General features: G+C 48.6%; 1 protein-coding gene across 3 annotated transcripts in view; it reads left to right on the forward strand.

Annotated features, from left to right (window-relative positions):
- Positions 1-420: 420 nt before the first annotated feature.
- Positions 421-25,532, forward strand: part of LOC127587416 (RING finger protein 145-like) — a 28,420-nt gene continuing 3,308 nt past the window's right edge. Inside the window, exons 1-9 of one of the 3 annotated variants that reach the window (XM_052045716.1) lie at positions 421-1,170; positions 6,034-6,142; positions 8,880-8,971; positions 10,713-10,948; positions 11,564-11,742; positions 14,353-14,493; positions 16,369-16,551; positions 21,691-21,838; positions 24,614-24,970. In XM_052045716.1, the coding sequence (XP_051901676.1) occupies positions 1,002-1,170; positions 6,034-6,142; positions 8,880-8,971; positions 10,713-10,948; positions 11,564-11,742; positions 14,353-14,493; positions 16,369-16,551; positions 21,691-21,838; positions 24,614-24,970 (1,614 nt within the window). In that variant the 5' untranslated portion in view covers positions 421-1,001. The remainder of the gene's footprint in view (positions 1,171-6,033; positions 6,143-8,879; positions 8,972-10,712; positions 10,949-11,563; positions 11,743-14,352; positions 14,494-16,368; positions 16,552-21,690; positions 21,839-24,613; positions 24,971-25,532) is intronic. The other 2 variants (XM_052045724.1, XM_052045734.1) reach the window with 2 other exon arrangements.

Genomic DNA, 25,532 nt, shown 5'->3' on the forward strand with positions numbered 1-25,532 from the left:
AGAGAGAGAGAGGGCAGTGAGAGAGAGAGAGAGAGGGCAGTGAGAGAGAGAGAGAGAGGGCAGTGAGAGAGAGAGAGAGAGGGCAGTGAGAGAGAGAGAGGGCAGTGAGAGAGAGAGAGAGGGCAGTGAGAGAGAGAGAGAGGGCAGTGAGAGAGAGAGAGAGGGCAGTGAGAGAGAGAGAGAGGGCAGTGAGTGAGAGAGAGAGGGCAGTGAGTGAGAGAGAGAGAGAGGGCAGTGAGAGAGAGAGAGAGGGCAGTGAGAGAGAGAGAGAGGGCAGTGAGAGAGAGAGAGAGGGCAGTGAGAGAGAGAGAGAGAGAGGGCAGTGAGAGAGAGAGAGAGAGGGCAGTGAGGGAGGGAGGGAGAGAGCGCAGTGAGGGGGGGGAGAGAAGAGAGGGGAGGGGAGGGAGTGTGGGACAGAAGGGAGGGAGAGGGAGGTGTTGACCGGAGGTGTTGACCAGAGGCATTGGAGAAGGAACACTGACTCAATTCTTCTTTGAACAGAGAGAGAGATAGGACAGAGTGGATAAGTGGTTAGAGAGAAAGGGAGAGTGCGTAGACTGGATTAAACAGTGAGCGTGGGGAATAGACAGGGCAAAGAGAGAGTACTGTGTGGCTTGTACTGGGCAGTTGTGGCATATAGAGGGCCTAAGCAGTGAGGTGTGGGGTATTTATTTGCCAGTGTGGGGTGTTTACTGGACTCTGGGGGACATACATACATGGCCCAAACAGAGAGTAGTGGGTAGGTATATGCGAGGAAAGGGTGAGCAGTGATTTGAAGGGATGGTGTATCCCAGGCTGCGTGGGTGGTGAATGCAGGAGTTAATGTATACAGGGCAGGCTGTTAATGCAAGGTATATGCGGGACAGGCTTGAGCAGCCCAGTGCATGTTACCTGCTGGTCCCCACCACACTGGGGTTCACAGGCCACCTGCCGCCTACTCCCGGGACCACTCAGCCCAAAGGCCACGGTGATAAAGCAGCAGATTGCAGTAAACTGGGAGGATGCCTTTGGCAGAAACTGTGGCCAATGTGGTTCTGCGGATCCCCAGTCTCATGATGCTGGAGTTGCTGTACAAGTGGGACGTTGGTCTCTTTGCCGAACAGATCCGAGCCAGGAATGAGGAGATGCTAATCAAGTACAAGTACGTCCTGTGGAATGTCTACTACCTGGGTAAGGATTGCTTGCTGCCTTCTCTTGTCTGTATGAATCCTGATGGAAGCAACTGTGGCAGGCATGGTAGTGTAGCAGTGAGTGTAATGCTATTACAGCACCAGCGACCCGGGTTCCATTCCGGCCACTGTCTGTAAGGAGTTTGTACGTTCTCCCCGCGTCTGCGTGGGTTTCCTCCGGGTGCTCTGGTTTCCTTCCATATTCTAAAAATATATGGGTTAGGAAGTTGTGGGCATGCTATGTTGGTGCCGGAAGCGTGGTGACACTTGCGGGCTGCCCCCAGAACACACTACACAAAAAGATGTGTCACTGTGTGTTTTGACGTACATGCGACTAATAAAGATCTTATCTTATCACCACTGTGGCCAAAACTGGTGGTTATTCTTACATACCCTCCTGAAGGGCCGCAATCTGCATGGATAAAACTGGGTCACTTCAGAGGGCAGTTAACAGTCGCCTATCTTGGAGTGTTGATTGGAGATGCATTTGGGTCTGGATCAGATGAGGCTTCCTTCCCTAAAAGACATGAGTGAACCATTTGTTCTGCTACCTCACAGTTCCCAGGATCCAGGTTCAATCCTAACCTCGATGTGGAACGAGCTGCCAGAGGAAGTGGTTTAGGGAGGTACAATGACAACATTTAAAGCAATGTGCAAAGCTGCTGGAGGAACTCAGTGGGTCAGGCAGCATGTGTGGAGGGAAGTGGACAGTCAACATATTGGGTCAACATTTAAAAGACACTTGGGCAGGTACACGGATAGGAAAGGTTTAGAATGATATGGGTCAAATGCTGGCAAATGGGACCAGCTTAGATGGGCATCTTGGTCAGCATGGATGTTGGGCTGAAGGGCCTGTTTCTCTGCTGTCTGACTCTGGTGCTGTCTGTGGAGTTTGTTCATTCATTGGTACTCTGGTTTCCTCCCAAATCCCAAAGATGTGTTGGCAGGTTAATTGACCGCTGTAAATTAACCCCGGTGTCGTCGTGGCTAAAGGATCACAAACTGGCATCAATTTACAGCGGACAATTCACCCACTAACCTGCACATCTTTGGGATGTGGGAGGAAACCGGAGCCCTCAGAGGAAACCCACACAGTCACAGGGAGAACTTGTCAAAGTTAAGACAATTAACTACAAAGTCAGCATGGATTTATGACAAGAAAATTGTTTGATAAAGGCAACAAAGCACAACAAACCTATTTGCGAAACCTACTGGGATTTTCGAGGATGTAACTGATAGAATAGAAAGCATAAGAGGCTATGGGCCAAATTCTTGTAAAAGGGTTTATTGTGGATGGATAATTACATAGAACAGTACAGACCCTTTGGCCCACAATGTTGTGCCGACATTTTATCCTGCTCTAAGATCTATCTAACCCTTCCCTCCCGCATAGCTCCCCATTTCTCTATCATTCATGTGTCTATCTAGGAGTCTCTTAAATGTCCCTAATGTATCTGCCCCCACAACCTCTGCTGGCAGTGCGTTCCACGCACCCACCACTCTCTGTTTAATAAAAAACTTACCCCTGACATCCCTCTTATACCTTCCTCCAATCACCTTAAAATTATGTCCCCTCATGTTAGCCATTTTCACCCTGGGAAAAAGTCTCTGACTGTCCACTCGATCTATGCCTCTTATCATCTTGTACACCTCTATCAAGTCACCTCTTATCCTCCTTCTCTCCAAAGAGAAAAGCCCTAGCTCACTCAACCTATTCTCATAAGACATGCTCTCCAATCCAAGCAGCATCCTGGTAAATCTCCTCTGGACCCAATCCAAAGCTTCCACATCCTTCCTATAATGAGGCGACCAAAACTGAACACAATAATCCAAGTGTGGTCTGACCAGAGTTCTATAGAGCTGCAACATCACCTCGCGGCTTTTGAACAATACCCCAACTAATGAAGGCCAACACTCCATATGCCTTCTTGACAACGTTATCGACCTGCACGGCAACCTTGAAGGATCTATGGACGTGGACCCCAAGATCCCTCTGTTCCTCCACACTGCTAAGAGTCCTGCCATTAACCTTGTATTCTGCCTTTGAATTCAATCTCCCAAAGTGTATCACTTCAATGGTATCAAGTGTATTACTACAATGGTCAGCATGGATGTGGTGGCTGAAGGGCCTCTTTCTGTGCTGTATGACTCTCTGAGAACCAGTGGATGTGATGTATTTGGATTTTTGGAAGGACTTTGATAAAGTCCCATGAGTTTGGGATGCTAGTTTAAAGAGAAGGGTTGGAAGTAATGGCTTGGATTGAGAATTAGTCGACAGATAGGAAACAGAGTAAAAATACATGGGTCTCTTTTGGGTGTCAGGTGTTAGAAGTTCTGACAGGCTCCAGAACCTGAAACATTAACTGTTTCTCCCTCCACAGATGCTGCCTGCCCTGCCGAGTGTTTCAAGCATTTTCTGTTTTTATTTCAGAATTCCAGCATCCACAGTTTTTGGATTTTCATTGGCAATTATATAAGGCCTTTGTGAGACCACACCTGGAGTATTGTGTGCTGTTTTGGTCTCCTTATGTTTAAGAGAGTGTAATGGTGATTCACCAGACTGACTCCTGGGGTCGTAAATTGGTTTATTATTGTCACATGTACCGAGGTACAGTGAAAAAACTTGTCTTGCATACAGTCCATACAGATCAACTCATCTCAGCAGTGCATTGAGGTAGTGCAGGTAAAAACAATAACAATGCAGAATAAAGTGGTTACTGTCGTATGAGGAGAGATTAGATTAAGTTGGTATTCTCCAGAGTTGGAAGAATAAGAAATGATCTCGTGTAGCAAATTTTCTTTTCTCTTTACAATATTTTTATTGATTCCATATAGAAAGTACAGAGTACATGAATCAGAAAAAAAATAAAATGCTACAAAATGCATTGTGTTAGATCATACTTGAAATCACAATACCCCATATTGATAAACAAAAATGATAGTTAATAACAATTAAATTGGAATAATTTTATTATAAAAAAAATCTAAACCCACTACCAAGATCGAAGCTGTTTGGTTTAAAAAAAAAAGGACAGAGAAAAACCCTTAACACACAATAATATTAGCCAATATCTGTACTTTAACCATCAAATCAAAGGTTTTCACAAACTCTGATAGGGGTGGACAGTCTCAGTGGAGGAAGGATATTTTCCCTGATGATGAAGTCCAGAACCTGGGGTCATAGTCTCAGTAAACTGGATGCGATACTTTGGATGGAGATGAGGAGGAATTTCTTCACTCAGAGTGCTGAAACCGTGGAGTTTTCTGCCACAGAAGAGAGACCTTCTGGTACAAGATCATAGCTCCCTGAAAGTGGCAACACAGGTGGATAGGGTGATGAAAAAAGGCATTTGGTATGCTCACCGTCACAGGTCAGGGCATTGAGTAAAATACTTGGGACATCATATTGCAGTCATACAAAACATTGTTTAGATCGCACTTGGAGTACTGTGTTCAGTTCTGGTCACCACACTACAGGAAGGATGTAGCAATAGAGAGAGTACAGAAGAGATTCACCACGATGTTGCCTGGAATGGAGGGCTGTGGTTATAAGGAGCGATTGGAAAGGCTGGGCTTATTCTCACTGGAAGGTAGGAGGCTGAGGGATTGCCTCAGAGGTTTATAAAATTATAAGGGGCGCAGATAGTCCTTTTGCTAGGGGAAGGGTGGTCTGGAACTAGAACTAGCTGAGAGAGGAGAAATTTAAAAGAGATCTGGGGGATAGGTTTTTACATAGAGGGTGGTGCTTATCCAGAATTAGCTGCCGGAGGAGGTAGTGGAGACATGCAATTACAATGTTTAAAAGACGTTTGGATGGATACTGGGATGGGAAAGGCTTGGAGGGATGTGGGCCTAATGCAGGCAAATGGGCTTGATAGACATCACGGTTGGCATCAATGAGGTGGGCTGAAGTGGTATGTTTCTATGATTCCAAGGTTGTGGAGGCCACCTCGCTAAACATATTTACTAAGGTAGATTTTGAGCCTCAAAAGAAATTAAGTGGTGTGGGGAGAGCTTGGCAACGTGGTATTGAGATGGAGGATCATCCATGGTCATGTTGAATGGTGGATCAGGCTTCTAAGGCCAAATACTCTATTCCTCCCATTTTGCTATGTTCTAATTTCCCTTGGGAGGGAAATCTTTTGTCGTCTGGTCTGTCCAAAATGTGACTCCAGGCCCACCAACGAGGCCAACTCTTCCCTTCCCTCTGCAGTTCATAGATCATAGACGACTACAGCCCAGTACAGGCCCTTTGGCCCACAATGTTGTGCTGATGTTTTATCCTGCTCTAAGATCTATCTAACCCTTCACTCCCACATAGCCCTCTGTTTTTCTATCATTCATGTGGCTATCTAAGAGTCTCTTAAACGTCCCTAATATATCTGCCCCCACAACCTCTGCCGGCAGTGCGTTCCACGCACCCACCACTCTCTGTGTTTAAAAAAAAAAGTACCCCTGACATCCCCCTTATACCTTCTTCCAATCACCTTAAAATTATGTCCCCTCATGTTAGCCACTGTCGCCCTGGGAAAAAGTCTCTGACTGTCCACTCGATCTGTGCCTCTTATCATCTTGTACACCTCTATCAAGTCACCTCTCATCCTTCTTCGCGCCAAAGAGAAAAAGCCCCAGCTCGCTCAGCCTATCCTCATGAAACAAGTGGTAAATGCTGGCAAGAATCCAGTGATATCTTATGAATAAATTGGGGGGAAATAAAACACAGGATGATTTGCCAAAGGCAGTGACCATTGCATTGTTTAAGAGAAGGATGGGTAAATATTTGAGATGTGGGAGAGTTCTTCAGGAGTTGATGACAGTGAGTTCCTTGCCTTTGCTGTTGAGCCTTGTTCTGCTTGATTTGCAGGTCACCTCCTTGGTATGGTGGTTCTTGTGCTACCCCTCCAGCACCTGGTGAAGCTATACCTGTACCTGCTGACAGCCTTGCTTCTGTATGTCGGACACCAGACCTGCAGGTTAGTCTTGGATGGTTTTTAGGTGTAGATCCAACTTCAGAGACCACGCCCTTTGAATCTGCACTTGTTTCTTCATTCTTCGACTTAGTAGTGTAGCGGTTAGCGTAACACTATTATAGCGCCAGTGACCCTGGTTCGATTCTGCCACTGTCTGTAAGGAGTTTGTATGTTCTCCCCGTGTCTGTGTGGGTTTCCTCCGGGTGCTCTGGTTTCCTCCCACATTCCAAAGACGTACGGGTTAGGAGCTGTGGGCATGCTATGTTGGCGCCGGAAGAGTGGCGACACTTGCGGGCTGCCCCCAGAGCATTCTCAGTAATGCATGGCGACACTTGCGGGCTGCCCGCAGAACACTACGCAAAAAAAAGATGCATTTCACTGTGTTTCGATGTACATGTGACCTAATAAATAGATATCTTCTGTATCAAGATACAGTGAAAAATTTAGTTGTTTTGCAAGCCATCCATACAGATCATTTAAGAACATAAGTACTTTGAGGTAATGCAAGGGAAAAGCACTAACAGAATGCAGCACATAGTGTCACAGTTACAGAGAAAGTGCAGTACAGGTAGACAATGAGGTGCAAGGGCACAATGAGGTAGATTATGCTGGCTGCTTTTTGAGGCAGTGAGGGATGTAGAAAGTCTCGTTGGGGGGAAGGCTGATGCCTGTGATGCGCTGAGCTGTGTCCACAACTCTCTGCAGTTTCTTGCTGTCTTGGGCAGAGCAGTTGCCGTACCAAGCCGTGATGCATCTGGATAGGATAATGGATGACCTCTTTGCTTCCTGCCGAGTCCCCATAATCTCGACTCCCCTGTAAACCAAAAAAAAACCTACGTCGATCTTTGGAATTCTCGACCCTAGAGAACTGTGGAGTTCGAGTCATTCAATGCTGCGATGGATGGATGTTTGGAACTACAGAGGAATCTGGGTTGGGTGAATGTAATTTGAATTTATCCCTGGTGCGGTCAAGAAGTATCTCACGTTGTATCATAAACGTAGTGCCAGTGGCTTTCTTATCAGAGCGTGGTATTGGCCTTACGAGCTCTCCTCTGTGCCAAGTGTGGAAGAGAACTGGCAGGAACATGGAACTGAAGCCAAGGTCAGAGGAGCTAATATCTTATTAAATGACTTAGCATGCATGAGACAAAGAAACTGCAGATGCTGCAGAACTGAAATAAAAACAAGAAATGCTGAAAGCAGTCAGTTAGGCAGTAACTCTGTGGAAGGAAACAGGTTAAGGAAACATTAAGGAAATTTGGCATGTCCCCATTGAATCTCACCAATTTTTACAGAGGCGCAGTAGAAACCATCCCATCTGGATGCATCACGGCTTGGTACGGCAACTGCTCTGCCCAAGCCCGTAAGAAACCGCAGAGACTTTTGGCCACAGCCCAGTCCATCGTGAAAACTAGCCTCCAACCCACCTCCCCTCACTCTGTCTACACTTCCCGCTGCTCGGTAAAGCAGCCAACGTAATCAAGGTCCTTTCCCACCCTGGACATTCTCTCTTCTCCCCCCTCCCATCGGGCAGAAGATACAAAATCTTGAAAAAACGTACCATTAGGCTCAAGGACAGCTCCTATCCTGCTGTTGTAAGACTATTAAACTATTAAGGGTGCAGAGTAGATTTACCAGGATGCTGCCTGGATTAGAGAGTATGGATTATGAGGAGAGACTGAAGGAGCTAGGGCTTTACTCATTGTAGAGAAGATGGATGAGGGGAGACATGATAAAGGTGTACAAAATATTAAGAGGAATAGATAGAGTGGACAGCCAGCGCCTCTTTCCCAGGGCACCAATGCTCAAAACAAGGGGACATGGCTTTAAGGTATTGGGGGGGGAAGTTCAAGGGAGATGTCAGAGGGAGGTTTTTCACCCAGAGAGTGGTTGGTGCATGGAATGCACTGCCTGGGGTGGAGGCTGATACATTGGACAAGTTCAAGAGATTGTTAGATAAGCATATGGAGGAATTTAAGATAGAGGGATATGTGGGAGGAAGGAGTTAGATAGTCTTAGGTGTGGTTTGAAGGGCGGCACAACGTGGTGGGCCGAGGGGCCTGTATTGTGCTGTATTGTTCTATCTCTCATACAATAAATATGAACTCTTGACCTCACAATCTACCTTGTCGTGGCCCTTGCACCTTATTGTCTGCCTGCACTGCACTTTCTCTGTAACCATAACACTTTATTCTGCATTCTGTTATTGTTTTCCCTTGTTTTACCTCAGTGCACTGATGTGATGAAATGATCTGTATGGATGGCATGCAGAACAAAGTTTTTCAATGTACATGTGACAATTACCAGCAGTTAAAGTTTATTGACTGTTTTATGCCTCGGGGAATGACGTTTGTGAAGAAAAGGCAGGTGGCTGGGTTTAGCTGGCAAAAACCATGATTGTACGGTATGATGATGGAATATAATTGTGAATAAACCTTCCCCGAGAGAGGTGGAATGTGGACCCGATTACTCTGTGTAGCCATTGTATCAAGTAAAATAGATCCATGCACAGCGAGCCATTTAAAAACGTGGGAGAAAGTGTGCTGGTTTGGAAGATAATACCCCAGCATGGGTTAGTTGGACCGAATGGCCTGTTTTAATGGTCCCTGTTTTTTGTGTGTGGCACAGATCACTGGGGAAACTGCTGCCCATATCGCCTTAAAGAACAGATTTCCTCAGGTGCTTCATGGATTTTCAGGGGATTCTGGCTGGCTGATCTTCTGTTGTGTTCTCTCCAAAGGGACTATGTTCTGCGAGAGGTGGAGTCCGGGTACGACGGAGCGGTGTTTCTGGACCTGGCTGCTCTCCAACGCTTTGTCAGTACGCTAACAGGTAGGGTGTCCATACTGTCATTGCACGTGGGGTGTGAATTCACTGAGAAACGAGAATGAGTGAATGCTACAAGTGAGAGGCCTGTACAGCACACGAGGCCATTCGGCCCCATGGGCATTATGCTATCACTGCTCAGTTGGCCCCCCCCCCCCCTTTGTATTGCCAGATCTCCAGTGCTAACCATCAGTCAGCCTTGAATCATAGAATCGTTAAGGTAATGGTCAGCCCACTTAGTCCATGCCAAGTCCTGATTGAGCAATATCCGAACTATTCCCTCACACCTTCCCCCCAACACAGCAAATTATTCTCTCGTTGTCCATCCCATTTCCCTTTTGGAAACTCTTCACTCCGTTTCCACCATCTGTATGGATGAGTTGGTTGCCTCCCTTCCCTTGTGTCTCTATTTCAGTTTGCTCTGCTCCTTGAACCATCTGCTCAGAGAACCGCTCCCATTTGTCTCCTCATCTAAGGTGGGTTTGATACTGTACACCAAATCACCTCTTTACTCCAGGGGAGACTTCTCCAGATTGTTACTTGTCAAACACAAGAGAGACTGCAGATGCTGGAAATCCAGAGCAACACATGAAATGTTGGAGGAACTCAGTGGGTCGGGCAGCATCTGTGGAGAGAAATAGACGGTCGACATTTTGGGTTGAGACCCTTCATCAGGACTGGAAGGAAAGAGGGGCGATAGCCAGTATAAAGAGGGAGGGGGTGGAGCAAGAGCTGGCAGGTGATAGGTGGATCCAGGTGAGAGGGGGGTGGTGGGCAGGTGGGGGGTTGGGGGGGGGGGAGAGAGTGGAAATGATGTAAGAAGCTGGGAGGTGATCGGTGGAAGTGACAAAGGGCTGAAGAAGATGGAATCTGATAGGAGAGGAGCACAGAATGAAGGGAAGGAAGTGCAGAGGGGAACCGGAGGAAGGAATGTGAGAGTGATGGGTAGATCGAGAGGGGAGGGGTGATAGGGCTGGTGGGATAAGGGAAAACTGGGGGACAGAGAGGACTGGTTACCGGAAGCTGGCGAAATCGATGTTCATGCCGTCAGCTTGGAGACATAGAAACATAGAAAACCTACAGCACATACAGGCCCTTCGGCCCACAAAGCTGTGCCGAACATGTCCCGACCTTAGAAATTGCTAGGCCTCTATTTTTCTAAGCTCCATGTACCTATCCAAAAGGCTCTTAAAAGACCCTATCGTATCCGCCTCCACCACCGTTGCCGGCAGCCCATTCCACACACTCGCCAACCTCTGAGTAAAAAAAAAACTTAACCCTGACATCTCCTCTGTCCCTACTCCCCAGCACCTTAAACCTATGTCCTCTTGTGGCCACCATTTCAGCCCTAGGGAAAAGCCTCTGACTATCCACACGATCAATGCCTCTCATCATCTTATACACCTCTATCAGGTCCCCCCTCATCCTCCGTCGCTCCAAGGAGAAAAGGCTGATTTCACTCAACCTGTTCTCATAAGGCATGCTCCCCAATCCAGGCAACATCCTTGTAAATCTCCTGTGCACATCCTTCCTGTAGTGAGGCGACCAGAACTGAGCACCGTACTCCAAGTGGGGTCTGACCAGGGACCTATATAGTTGCAACTACCAAGGCAGAATACGAAGTGTTGTTTGTCAGAACAGGTGTTTGTCTAGCTTGGTATTAAGCAAGTGGCCTGTTTTAATGCTCCTTGGATTTTGTGAATCTGGTCAGGATTTTCCAACCTTGACTGTTTTGTGCCCTTCCCAGGTCAGCTCTTGGTCTCCTCCTTCTGTTCCTACTTCATGAAGTCCAAGCCATTCTGGTTGTTCAGCGCTCACCTGCTGCCCCTGCTGGCCCGGCTTTGCATGGTGCCTCTTGGTGTTCTCCTCCTCCTCAACAAGTTGACCATGGTCTTCACCACCTTTGAGGTGATCTACTTCCTGCTCCGCAACATGTTTGTGCCGTACCACCTGGCCAAGTCGGCCTACCGCGAGATTGTGCAGGTAAGACCCTTCTGGAGCCTTGTCCGGTGAGAGTGATTAAGGTGTTACTTGTGGGTGAGTCCCGAGACAAGTGCATGACAAAATTGGAGCTGGCTGTTCCAGTTAGAAGTTTGTTGGGATGTGGGCATTTACTGCCTGTTCCTGATCACCCTTGAGGATCATAATCCATAATCCCTAAGATTTTACTGACCACCTACACCAAGGACCATAGAACACCACAGCACAAAACAGGCCATTCGGCCCTTCTAGTCTGTGCTGAACAATTTACAATAGCCAATTAATCATGACTTTTGAACGTGGGGGAAAACTGGAGCACCCGGAGGAAGCCTCCGCAATCAGGGAGGATGGGTAAACTCCACTTGGACAGCACCGGAGGTCAGGATCAAACCTGGGTCTCTAAGACGAGAAGCAGCAGCTCCACTGGCTGAGCCACTTGGTGCTCAGGCACTTAAGGATGGGCAAATGAACATTGGCCTTGCCAACGATGCCCGCGTCCTGTATAAAGGAATTTTTAAGTGAGGGAATGGTGGCTGGTTTGAGAGAGATGATGGACAGCTGGGTGTGTATTATCTGCTTGGTGAAAGCGGGCGGTGACTCCTTGTGATTTTTGCGCAGCAGAGCGAGCTGTACGGGATCCTGGGCTTGGGCATAATGCTGTGGAACCAGTTTGCTGTGCCCGTCCTCTTCACGGTCTTCTGGCTGGTGCTGTTTGCCGCCGAGATCTATTTCTACCTCAGCTCCCAGAGCCAGACAGCTGCTTCCAATGAGGGCCTGATCTTCGTCTTCCTCACCAGGTACAGTTGACCTGTCTGTCTTCCCTTGATGACGACCAAACTCTTTGAAGAAGCAACACTCCTGTTCGGTCAGTTAGAATTTTAGATTCACAGAGACTGCGGATGTTGGAATCTGGAGCAACAGACGATCTGCTGGAGGAGCTCAGCGGGTCGAGCAACATCTGTGGAGGGGAAAGGAATTGTCCATGTTTTGGGTCGAAACCCTCCATCAGGACTGAGAGGGGAGATGGCCGGTATAAAGAGGAGAAGTGGGGTAAGACAGCAGGTTGGTAGATAGAGGAGGGGTGAAACGTGATGGGAAGGGGGGAGTGGAGTTGGGAAATGGAGGCAGACGGGTGATAGATAGAGGCAGGCAAGGGGGGAGCAAGAGAGATAAGATATCTTTTATTGTTCATGTGTACATTGAAACACACAGCGAAATACATCTTTTGTGTAGAGTGTTCTGGGGGCAGCCCTCAAGTGTCGCCATGCTTCTGGCGCCAACATAGCATGCCCACAACTTCCTAACCCGTACGTCTTTTGGAATGTGGGAGGAAGCCAGAGCACCCAGAGGAAACCCACGCAGACATGGGGAGAACGTACAAACTCCGTATGGACAGTGGCCAGAATTGAACCCGGATCGCTGGTGCTGTAAAGGTGGAGGGAGGGGTGTGTGAAGGTTGGAGCCGGCTGCTGGAGGGAGATAAGCAGGAACATAGAGTGCTGGACCCTGATAAGTGAAGTAGGTGAGAGTGGGAACCATTGGGGGAGAGGTGTACAGCAGGTGGAACCAGCCAGAACCAGCCAGGGGAGGGGGTTGGGGAACCTGTGGGCAAACTATGTGTGCAGTGAGTGGATGGAACTGGGTGGGTGATAGGGGGGCTGGAAGGGGGTGGTGGGAAAGGGGACAAATATGGGAGGATCAGATGGGGAGCGGGGAGTTGGGGGAAAACCCACCAGAGAGGAGGGTTACCTAAAACTGGATAACTTAATGTCCGTACCATTTTGTTGTAGGTGGAATATTTTGGATTTCCTGATTTTTTTTTTACCCTGTTTGGTCTTGCTTTCATTTAGCACCTTTCTCCTCGTGGAGATCGCCAAACTCTTCACAGCCAATGAAATACTTTTCATGTGTTTCAAGTAGCCAGTTGCGGGAGCCTTTATCGTCTGGGGAAACCGCGGTCTGTGGGTTTGAGTCTCAGAGGACCATACATGAGAACCTCCTGCAGATTAGGACCAGGAGCCTGCTCTACCACTTCACAAGATCATGATCTGACCGTAACTTTACATTCTTATCCAGCACCAGTAACGTTTGGAGACACAGGAGACTGTAGATGCTGGAATCTGGAGCAACACGCAATCTGCTGGAGGAACTCAGCGGGTCGAGCAGCATTGATGGGGAGAAGGCAATTGTCAATGTTTCAGGTCAAGACCCTGCATCAGAATGCACCATCCTAATGCAGGGTCTTGTCCTGAAACATCAACAATTCCTTTCCCCCAATCATTGCTGCTCGACCCACTGAGTTCCTCTGGCAGATTGAGCAACAAATAAGCTGGAAGCAGGGACGATGTTTCCCCTGGCTGGGGAGTCTGGAATTGGGGGTCACAGTCTCAGAATAAGGGTTATGTCAAAGTCGACCCACACTTCTGGAAAGAATCAGACAGCAGCAGATCCAAAGAATTTCCGATAAATGCTTTATTAGCGTTTGCTAGCGGGAGTGAGGAAAAATACAGAGACAGAGTAACCATGTAACTCTAACTCTATACCGAGACCCACTCAAAGAAGGCTCGGCTACAGTGTATTTTTATACCTTTTTTCGTGGGAACACTAGGTGAGAAACTACTCTTACACAGGCAATTGTTTACATAAAGTTTCGAACATAGCAAGATATAGGTAGAAAAACTACCTTCTCCCACTTGCACCTGTCATTTAAACGACTTAACTAAATCACACCGTAATGAAATCATTCTTTACCTTAAATCCTTTCACAATGAGAACGATACTAAAAAAGCATACTATTAACCCTTACACTGCCAGTCATTAACCCTTGCGTTCCCAGCTATCTTTCACAGTTAGGGCCTTCAGGACTGAAAGGAGTAAAGTAGCAAACGATCTGCTGGAGGAACTCAGTGCAGCAGTTAGCGTGACGTTATTACAGCACCAGCAACCCAGGTTCAATTCCCGCCACTGCCTGTAAGGAGTTTGTACCTTCCCCCTGTGTCCGCGTGGGTTTCCTCCGGGTGCTCCGGTTTCCTCCCACATTCCAAAGACGTACAGGTTAGGAAGTTGTGAGCATGCTGTGTTGGCGCCAGAAGAGTGGCGACACTTGCGGGCTGCCCCCCCAGCACATTCTCAGTAACGCAAAAAGACACATTTCACTGTGTTTCGATGTACATGTGACTGTTAAATAAATGTCTAATCTGTGGGGGGTGGGGGGGGCGGGGAGGAATTGTTGAAGTTTGGGGTCGAAACCCTGCATTAAGAGCCGATGACAAGCATTAAGAGTGGGAGACGGGCTGACGATGTTTCAGATCAGGGCCCTTTCATCTGGGCTGGTGGGTTGTGCTATTGCCTGGATCTTGGCTGACGTTCAGTGCTGCTTTGACCATTTTCCCTTTGCCCTCTGACAGCGTGGCTGGTTGCTGCGTGACACCGTACTCCATGATTGGCCTGACGTTCGCTGTCTCTCGCCTGTCACTTGGCTTGCTCGCTCTCTGCAAGTTTTACCTCCAGGGCTACTCGGGCTTTCTAAACGGCAACCTCATGCACAGGTAAGGGCTGTGCACCTGGGCTCTCTGGTACCCCTGTGCTCCCAGAACCTTTGGCACCCAAATAATAGGGTGGGAAAGCATGGCAGCCATTTTGCGCACACCGCAATCCTACAAACAACTGTTGTGACAAAGTCCAGAAATCTTTTTTTATAAACGTTTATTAACTAAAAGCACTACGATAGGACAACCAGTGTCAATACACTACAACTAATACAGAAAGAGAAGAAAACAAACTAAGCATCTACAGAGCTACAGCAAAATAACGCTAACTAAACGTCCGCAAAACACACACGCAACGCAGCAGAGAAAAACACCTGCTAAACACACCACTTCAGAGAAGAATCACATTCACACCGTCCACCACACGCGATCCCAAGGGGCCCACAGGGCGCGGAAGTCAACCAGGGTGCCCGCGGATACTGCGTGCTCCCTCTCCGAGGATACCCGCGCGCGGACGCAAGCCCAGAAGACGGGCAGGCAAGCGGACTGGCCGGAACCCTCGGCCGCCTGCCGGCAGGACCCATGGATGGCCAGCTTGGCCAGGCCCGGCAGAAGACCCACCAGGAGATCCCCTGCATGACCCGCCCCGTGCCACACCGGCTGACCGTAGAACAACAACGTCGGGCTGAAGTGCAGCCAGAACTTGAGCAGCAGCCTCTTCCGGCAGTGTAACAGAAAATTATCGTGGATGCCGGAAAACTTGGCCAGGGGACGGAAAAGGCCCCACAAAGTGTTGGGAATACTCAGCAGGCAGGCGGAGAGAGAAACTTAACTTTTGGGGTCGATGGCCTTTCACCGGGATTGTCCTGTTTCTCAGAGGTGTGAGTGATGCCAGAATCTGGCGCAACAAGCCATCGGCTGGAGGAACTCGGCGGGTCGAGCAGCGTCTGTGGGGGGGGTGGGAAAGAGAGGGATTGTCTATGTTTCGGGTGGAAACCCTGCCTCAGGGCAGGATGCTGCTCGATCCCACTGATCTCCCCCCACCCCGCAGATTGTTTGTTGCCCTGCTTCTCTCTCCGCACCCGTTGCCTGATCCTCTAAGCATTCCTGCCATTTACTGCTCCTCCATCTTTTGCTTGAGGGGTGGATGTTGTCTGACGTCAGCAGGAGAACTCACCTACCCTTCTCCGGAGTGGGATGTCTAATTCCTTCTTAATCATTCAGCGGAAAGACGGCATCTCTGACAGTGCGGCACTCGCTTTGTCCTGCCCCGCCTTTCAATTGGGTCTTGAACCCTCTGACGCTGCTACGAGAGAAAAGGAAGGAAGTCTGGCGAGGAAGGACTTTACCATTTTCCCTGTTTTGTCTTTGAGAATAATGGGGATAACACACACACAGTTTATGGCAAGCGTGAGAAAATTGCAACAAAATACACACACACACCTAACAGCGTACATATGTTCAAGGAACGGTCAGTACGATACCTGCCACCCCTTGATTCAGTGCAGGCACAGCTCTCCGCTAACTGGGAATTCTAATTGGGACGCTGTTAACTATGGAAGTGCACACCTTACCAGTGATCTCTCCAGCATTGGTCCACGATTCCTCAGAGCAGTCAAAGAGACAAAACCACGCACGTGTAGCACTGTTTATAGTGCTGGAGGGCTGGCGTGTCCAGCCCAGGTAGTTCAGACAGACCAATAGTTCGAGGCCAAGAAGAAAGGTGCTCAAAGGTCCAATAATTAGGTGTGCACTAATGGGTGGGGCTGGAGCCAAACGATTGACAGTGATGTACCTTTTGACAGTAGGGGGCAGTGCTGTCACGTGACAGCCACGACCTCCACAATACAGACGCCGCTAGTTGAGGACTGAACATGGGGTTGTCTGTGGTGAGCCAGTGCCCTCTCCCCTGTGCTAATGCTCTCTTCTCTCCAGAGGTGTGACAGAGGGTGTGACATTCCTGCTACTGGCCCTGCAGACGGACCTGATCGATCTGCACATCCTGCAACGCACCTTCCTCCTCAGCATCATTCTCTTCATCATCGTGGCCTCCATTCTGCAGTCCATGTTGGAGATCACGGACCCCGTTGTCCTCGCGCTGGGGGCCTCCAGGAACAGGTGAGCGGTGGGCGTGGGGAACCTCTGCCTCAGGAGGGCGGCGTCCATCATCGGGGACCCCCCCCCCCCCCCACCATCCGGGCCGTGCCCTCTTCTCGATGCTGCCACCAGGCAGGAGGTACAGGAGCCCGTAGACCCACACCTGGACAGGCATGGTAGCGTAGCAGTCAGCGTAATGCTATTACAGCGCCAGCAACCCGTGTTCAATTCCGGCCGCTGTCTGTAAGGGGTTTGTACGTTCTCCCCATGTCTGCGTGGGTTTCCTCCGGGTGCTCTGGTTTCCTCCCACATTCCAAAGACGTATGGGTTAGGAAGTTGTGGGCATGCTATGTTGGTTCCAGAAGTGTGGCGACACTTGCAGGCTGCCCCCAGAACTCGCTACACAAAAGATGCATTTCACTGTGTGTTTCGATGTACATGTGACTAATAAAGATATCTTATCTTCTCTCAAGGTTCAACAACCGCTTCTTCCCCACTGCCATCAGGTTCTTGAACCGACCTGAAAAACCGTTATTCTACCTCGGACTATATTTCACTTTCCTCTCTCTCAACTTGCACTAGTGTTATGTTTATTTTGTTGTGTAAGTTATGTACAATTTATGTTAATCTAAGTTTACGTTAATTTGTGTTTGTGACGTACTATGCTGCTGCTGCAATAGGCTAATCTTCGTGGCATTTATACCCTGGCTATGTGTGCCCATGACAATGAACCTGACCCTCCCTCCCCAACAGAGAGGCTGCAAGGCGATCTCATCAAGGCACCATTCTCTCGGGGATGGATGGGGTTGATGCTTGGGTCATTTCAAGAGGTTGGAGAGTCCAGGTTGGATCCAGTTGCCATTGTTTTACAGTGGGGGTTTCCATTCTTTTAGGACAGAGGGGAGGAGAAATTGCTTCACGTGGCTGCCTGTGCATCTTTGGAATTGTTTTGTCATGGTCACGGACACGGTGGGCCAAAGGGCCTGCTTCTGTGGCTCATACCACCCAAGGGGTGTGGATACTCGAGGCCGACACTAGTGAATTTTTGGCAGAAGAGGTTTACCAGGGTGCTGCCTGGATTAGAGGGTATGAGCTAAAAGGAGAGGTTGGACAAACTGGGGTTGTTTTCTCTGGAGTCTCAGAGGTTGAGGGGAGACCTGATTGAAGTTTATAAAGTTATGAGAGGCATAGATAGAGTAGATGGTCTTTTTTCCAGGGTAGATATGTCAAATACTAGAGAGCATACATTTAAGGTGAGAGGGGCAAAGCTTAAAGGAGATTTGTGGTAGAGAAAGAGAGTGTTAAGTGCTTGGAATGCACTGCCAGGGGATGTGGTAGATGCAGATATGACAGTAACATTTAAGAGGCATTTAGACAGACACATGTCAGAGGCAGGGAATAGACACAGGCAGGGAACAGAGGGATACGGACCAAGTACAGGCAGATGGGATTAGTTAGATTGGTATCATGTTCAGTTGAGACATGATGGGCCAAAGGGCCTGTTCCTGTTCTAGGATCTTAACATTGAATGGAAAGTGGGTGAGATGCAGGGTGAGCTGCGACCTCACTGATCCATGGGGTAGGGTCTGTGTTTCACATGTTACTTAAAAGTTGTGATTCCTTCCTAATTACCTTGGTCGATTCGGAACCTCAAATACCATCCAGTACCTCTTCTCCGGTGTCATTATTTTTAAGTGAGCTTGGTGATAGAGAATATAAGATTTAAGGTTTGTTTTAAAATACATTAAATCATGAGAAAAGACTTCTTTATTAGTTGTATGTACATCAGAACACAAAGTGAAATGCATCTTTGCGTAGAATATTCTGGGGGCAGCCTGCAAGTGTCGCCACGCCATGCTGGGATAGGAGAAATGGGCTGAATAGCCTGGTTCAGTATTGTACAGTTCTGTGACGCTGGATGTTGACTGCCCACCAGCTGATGGGCTCGGTCAAACAGAGGTTTCTGGCCACGTACAGTCTGCGGGCAATTGCTGAGCATTCGGAGAACCAGGGCTCATCTCCTGTCGCCTGTGTCCTTGACCCCGGACACTGGGTTTGGCTGAGTTGAATCAAACTGAGCACGGATCAGGAACGAAATCCGGGGCATTTTCCATTTGGTTGCATGATGTGGACACCTTCCAGTGGTTTTGGGTCAGAGCATTCCCACCCTTGCCCACCTGTTCCATAAAGGGCAGAACCAGAGGAAGTGGTTGAGGCAATAATAACACTTGAAAGGCACTTGCACAGGTATGTGGATAGGTTACCCCTCGGCTTCCTACGCTACAGGGAAAAACTCCATTAATAGGAAGAGTCTCAGATCCGAGGGCACAGCCTCAGAATAAAGGGATATGGGCCAAACGCGGGCAAATAGGAATATCTTAGATGGGTGTCCTTGTCAGCATGGACAAGTTGGGCCGAAGGGCCTGTTTCCATGCTAAATTGGTTTATTATTGTCAAACATACCGAGATGCCTCGTGAAAGCCTTTTGTTTGTGTGCCATCCAGACAGATCATTCCATACATAAGTACATCGACGTAGTAAGAAGAAAAGCAGAATGCAGAATATAGTGTTGCAGTTACAGAGAAAGTGCAGTGCAGGCAGACAACCAGGTGCAAGGGCCACGACGAGGTAGATTGTGAGGTCAAGAGTTCATCTTTATCGTATGAGAGGTCCGTTCAAGAGTCCGATAACAGTGGGATAGAAGCTGTCCTTGAGCCTGGTGGTACGTGCTCTCAAGCTTTTATATCTTCTGCCCGATGGGAGGGGGGAGAAGAGAGAGTGTCCGGGGTGGGAGGAGTCCTGGATTATGTTGGCTGCTTTACCGAGGCAGTGGGAAATGTAAAAGTCAATGGAGGGGAGGCTGGTTTGCGTGATGGATTGGGCTGCGTTCACAAATCTCTGCAATTTCTTGCGGTCCTGGGCAGAGCAGTTGCCATACCAAGCTGTGATGCATCCGGATAGGATGCTTTCTACTTTGTACCTGAAAAAAATTGGTGAGGGTCATCGGTTACACACTGAATATCCTTATCCTGAGGAAATAGAGGCACAGGTGTGGCAGGACCAGGATGACTCCATGACTCTATCTCCTGACCTTTCCGGTATCACAGGAGGCCATTTGGCCCGTTGTCAGTTGCTCTCTATCCTGGGGCAGTGCAAAGCACGATCTTCCTCCTGGTTTAAGTTCCTGTCCTTCCGGAGATCTGCTCCCCATTCCAGTTTCTTGTCCTGGACATGCACACGCAGGGTATAAGTGACATGAAAATTAGCTTTTTGCAGCAGCAGCACAGTACGTTAACTCTTCCTGATTCGTGTCTATCGCTCCTTGCCAACCCACAGATCGAGTTGCCAAACCAGTTTCCAATTCCTGCTCGCTCTTCCTCCCCCAAAACCAGTTGGAGATTCCCGTTCTGACTCCCTCACCTCCAACCGGAAACTACTTCCCTATTTCCCCAATCTCCACTTTCCTCTCTTTCCTGATCTCCACTGTAGTCCCTCACCAGCCCCCAAGCATAACTTCCGGATCACACCTCTCTGAGAGCCACTTCCCAATCCCTGCTCCCCACACTTCCTGGAGCCACTTCCCGATTCCCTACTCTTTCCTGGAGTCTCTGTTCCTCCGGTTATGGTGTGAGATTGGGTTTCCACTACTTGGAGAATCCCAGACAAAGGGGACATGGTTACAACATAGCATGTCAATAAACTGGGGAGGCTGCAAAAATGATTTGAAGATGTTACTCGGCTTGGGTGACAAGGAGAGACTGGATAGGTTGGGGTATTTTTAGACCAGAAGACATAAGAGCAGAATTAGGCCATTGAGCCCATCGAGTTTGCTCTGCCATTCAATCATGGCTGATTTGTTTTCAACCCCATTCTCCTACCTTCTCCCCATAACCCTTAACCCCCTTACCAATCAAGAACCTATCAATCTCTTCCTTAAGTACACCCAGTGACTTGGCCTCCACTGCCCTCTGTGGCAACGAATTCCACAGATTCTCCACCCTCTGGCTGAAGAAATTCCTCCTCATCTCAGTTTTAAAGGGACGTCTATTTATTCTGAGGCTGTGCCCTCGGATCTGAGACTCTTCCTATTGATGGAGTTTTTCCCTGGAGCGTAGGAGGCTAAGGGGTAACCTTATGGAGTTTTATGAAACTACAAGGGGCATTAATAACATGAACAGCCAAAGTCTTTTGCCCCAGGGTATGGGAGTCTAAAGCAAGAGGGCATAGGTGTAAAGTGAGAGGGGAAAGATTTAAAAGCGACCTGAGGGGCAACTTTTTCACACAGAGGGTTGTGGATATATGGAACGAGCTGCCAGCGGAAGTGGTGGAGGCAGGTACAATAACAACATTCAAAAGACATTTGGGCCAGTACGTGGATAGGAAAGGTTTAGAGGGATATGGGCCAAACGTGGGCAAATGGGACTAACTTTGTGGGCACCATGGTTGGCATGGACCAGTTGGGCCGAAGGGCCTGTTTCTGTGCTGTATTACTCTGTGATTACTGTATAACTAAGATTATTATTAAGATTTTCTGTATTACTGTATTCTGTACTCTATTACTAAGAGGAGTTGAGGCCTGGGGCAAATCAGCCATGATTAAACTGAAGAGATTGGGAAGGCTAGGATTTTATTCCTTGGAGCGTAGGAGACTGAGGGGTGACTTTATGGAGGTGTATAAAATCATGAGGTGCACAGATTGCGTGAACGCACACATTCTTTTTCCCAGGGAAGGGGAACTAAAATCTAGAGGGCAGAAGTTTAAGGTGAGAGGTGAAAGATTTATAAGGGATCTGAGGGGCAACTTCTTCACGCAAAAGGTGGTGGGTATATGGAACGAGCTGCCAGAAAAAATAGTTGAGGCAGGTACAATTATGACACTTAAAAGACATTTGGACAGGCCCCTGGATAGGAAAGGTTCAGAGGGATTTGGGCTAAACACAGGTAAACAGGGCTCGCTCAGTTAGGCAGCTTGGTCGGCATGGACAAGATGGGCCGAAGGGTCTGATTCTGTGCTCGATGAGGATGTGGTCATTTAAAGCTGTAATGTGTTGGAAGTTCATCTTGCAGAAGGTGGTAAATCTCTGAACTCCTATCCTGGCCGTCATTACTGGTTACAGTCTCCCACTTGTTATTTTCTTCTCTTTCTTTTTCCCCTGCCAGGAGTTTCTGGAAGCATTTCCGAGCGGTCACCATGTGCCTTTTTCTGTTGGTCTTCCCGAGTTTCATGGCCTACAAGATTGCGCAGTTCTTCGAGATGGACTTCTGGTTACTCATCATTGTCTCCAGCAGTGCCCTCACTTCTCTGCAGGTGGGTGGGCTGGAAAGGGGTGAAGGGTGGTCACATGTCTCGTGGTCACAGTGTCTGTCCCATTTCTGGGCAAGGATTAGTCTGGATCTTGGCTGAGCATGCAAACTTTAGATCAGGAAAGAAATAGTTACGCACACTAATCTTGACCAACTTGGAAAATGGGTGGATGGAATTTAACGCAGACAAGTGTGAGGTGACGTACTTTGGGAGGACAAACCAGGGTAAGACTTGCGCTGTGAATGGTAGGGCTCTGAGGTGTGCGGTAGAACAAAGGACCAGGGAATACAGATCCATCGTTCCTTAAGAGTGGCATCATAGGTAGATGGGGTCGTAAAGAGAGCTTCTGGCACTTTGGCCTTCATAAGTAAAGGCACTGAGTACAGGAGTTGGGATGTTATGTTGAAGTTGTACAAGATGTTGGTGAGGCTGAATTTAGAGTATTGTGTGCAGTTCTGGTCACCTACCCACAGGAGAGATATCAATAAGCTTGAAAGAGTGCAGAGAAAATTTACACAGATGTTGCCGGGACGAGGACCCGAGTTATAGGGAAAGGTTGAATAGGTTAGGACTTTATTCCCTGGAGCGCAGGAGAATGAGGGGAGATCTTAGAGGTGTACAGAATTATGAGGGGTATAGATAGGGTGAATGCATACAGGCTTTTTCCCCTCAGGTTGGGTGAGACTAGAACTAGAGGACATAGGTTCAGGGTGAAAGGTGAAATATTTAAGGGGAATCTGAGGGGGAACAACTTCACTCAGAGGACGGTGCGAGTGTGGAACGAGCTGCCAGCGGAAGTAGTGGATGCGGGTTTAATTGTAACACTTAAGAGAAGGTTGGGTAGGTGCATGGATGGAGGGGTTTGGAGGGATATGGTCTGGGTGCAGGTAGATGGGAGTAGGCAGAAGATCAGATCAGCATGGACTAGATGAGCTGAAGGGCCTGCTTCTGTGCTGTAGTGCTCTATGACGCGTAACTGTCTCCCAACCCCATCTGCCCCTCCCCTACCTTCGGGTCATCTTTCATCCCTCCTCAGTGCACCAGTCACCTCGGACTCCCCTCTCACCACTCGGAGAGGGGGAAAAGAGTGAGTGGTGCTTCAAGCTCTCCACCTCCAGCCCAGGGTTAGGGGAGGGGAGAGGAGGGGATGGAGTGTCTCAGACTGTGTGCTGAACGTTCGTCCATCTTTCCCCGGGCAATGTCTTTCCCCTGCCCTTGTTTCTCTGATGGAGTCCAGCACCGACCCCCACAGGCGAGTGAGTCACTGTACTCCGGAAATGGGACACTTCACTGAAACTCTCCTCTTGCAGGTGACCGGGACAGCTCACCCGCCTCTTTACAGGCTGTAAAATGCTGTGAATACACAGCAGGTCAGGCAGCATCTGTAGGAAGAGAAACAGAGTTGTTGTTTCAGGTGGGTGACCTTCCATCAGACCTGGGTCTGAAGGATGCAAGAGTCCTTGGCTTGGTTCACCCCAAGAAGCTGCATAAATTGGTTAATTATTGTCACGGTGAAAAACTTGTCTTGCATACTGTTCATACAGATTAATTCATTGCAACAGTGCACTGAGGTGGTACACAGTAAAACATCACCAACAGCCTGTCCTGGTCAAATCACATAGATGGTATGGCCAAGAAAGTTCATCAGTGCATCTACTTCCTCAGGAGGCTAAAAAAATTCGGTTTGTCCCGACTCTCACCAACTTTTATCAATGCATCATAGAAAGCATCCTATCTGGATGTATCACGGCTTGGTACAGTAACTGCTCTGCCCAGGACAGCAAGAAACTGCAGAGAGTTGTGGACACAGCCCAGAGCATCACGGACACCAGCCTCCCCTCCTTGGACTCTCTACCTCTCGCTGCCTTGGAGAAGCAGCCAGCATAATCGAAGACCCCAGCCACCCGGGTCATTCTCTCTTCTCTCCTCTCCCATCAGGCAGAAGATACAGGAGCCTGAGGGCACGTACCACCAGACTTAAGGACAGCTTCTATCCCACCGTGATAAGACTATTGAATGGTTCCCTTATACGATGAGATGGACTATGACCTCACGATCTACCTTTTTGTGACCTTGCGCCTTATTGCACTGCACTTTCTTTGAAGCTGTGACACTTTACTCTGTACTGTTATTTTTTTTTAACCTGTACTACATCAATGCACTCTGTACTATCTTAATGCACTGTGTAATGAATTGATCTGTACGATCGGTATGCAAGACAAGTTTTTCACTGTACCTCGGTACAAGTGACAATAATAAACTGATACCAATACAGAGTGCAGAATAACGAATGTTACAATTACAGAGAAAGTGCAGTGCAGGTAACAGAGGACTCTGATCTCCAGGCTGTTCCCGGGGACACACACCGAGACAGATATCAAGTGGAAGGTCCTCAGCTCGGTGAAAGATGCCCTTTGGTCTGCCCGAAATTTGTTGGTCTTCCAGCACAGCGAGAGGTCCGTAAGGGAATGCTGCTGACTGGCAGAGTCCAGGCTGCAGGATGCACTGAAGCTGGGTGCAGCTAACGCTAAGGCTGTGTGGGGAAGGGCCACAGTCTCTGCTCCTTCCGCTACTGAACATGGAGGGGTTGAGACTGGTGGTGAAGCCCCTCAAGGTTGTATCACCCCAGGGGGCCACGTGGGTGTCAATGGTGCTATGGTTTACAAAAAAAAACATGAACATAACTGAATGTTTGGATCATGAAAGTTTTGCACTATTTCTTCTTTTGTATATATTTCTTTTATGATGAATAAAGTTTATTTTTGTAATTTAAATAAGGTGACGGGGACCCTCTTCATCTACGGGCTGTTCCTGGTGGAGAGCCTGAGGAGGGAGCCCATCGAGGACCTGGAGGACGTGATCTACTACGTGAACAGCGGGTGCCGGGTGCTGGAGTTCCTGGTGGCCGTCTGCGTGGTGACCTACGGAGGACTGGAGTCAGTGCTGGGTGAGTGGAGCTGGATGGGAGCCTCGGTCATCATCGTCCACTCCTACTTCAACGTGTGGCTGAGGGCCCGGGCCGGCTGGAACAGCTTCCTCCTCCGCCGGGAGGCCGCCAAGAAGATCAGCGCCTTGCCCCAGGCCACTGCCCAGCAGCTGCAGGACCACAGTGACGTCTGCGCCATCTGCTACCAGGTAGAACCTCGCCCGGGTCCTGAAACCTTGCCTTTATCGCCACCCTGTGACGCCACTTTCAATGAACTATGCTCTTGTACCCCTAGGTCCCTCTGTTCCATGACAGTCCCCAGTGCCCTACTATTCATAGTACAAGTCCTACGCTGGTTTGACTTTCCAAAATGCGTCACCTCACACTTATCTGTATTGAAATCCATTTGCCATTCCTCAGCCCACTTCCCCAAATGATCAAGATCTACAATGACATTCTTCACTATCGACAATAACTCCTAATTCCGTGTCATCCGCAAACTTTGATCAAGCTTTGTGCATTCGCATCCAAATCATTTATGGAAATAACGTATAACAAGGGTCCCAACACCGACCCCTGCGGCACACCACTAATCACTGGCCTCCATTCCGAGAAGCAGCCTTCAACCACCACCCTCTGCTTCCTACCTCCGAGCCAATTTTGAACCCACCCAACTAGCTTTCCCTGGATTCCATGGGACCTAACCTTCCAGACCAGCCAACCATGCGGGACCCTGTCGAAGTCCTTGCTAAAGTCCAAATAGACAACATC

The sequence above is a fragment of the Pristis pectinata genome, chromosome 2 (assembly GCF_009764475.1).
Source record: "Pristis pectinata isolate sPriPec2 chromosome 2, sPriPec2.1.pri, whole genome shotgun sequence".
Lineage (NCBI taxonomy): Eukaryota > Metazoa > Chordata > Chondrichthyes > Rhinopristiformes > Pristidae > Pristis > Pristis pectinata.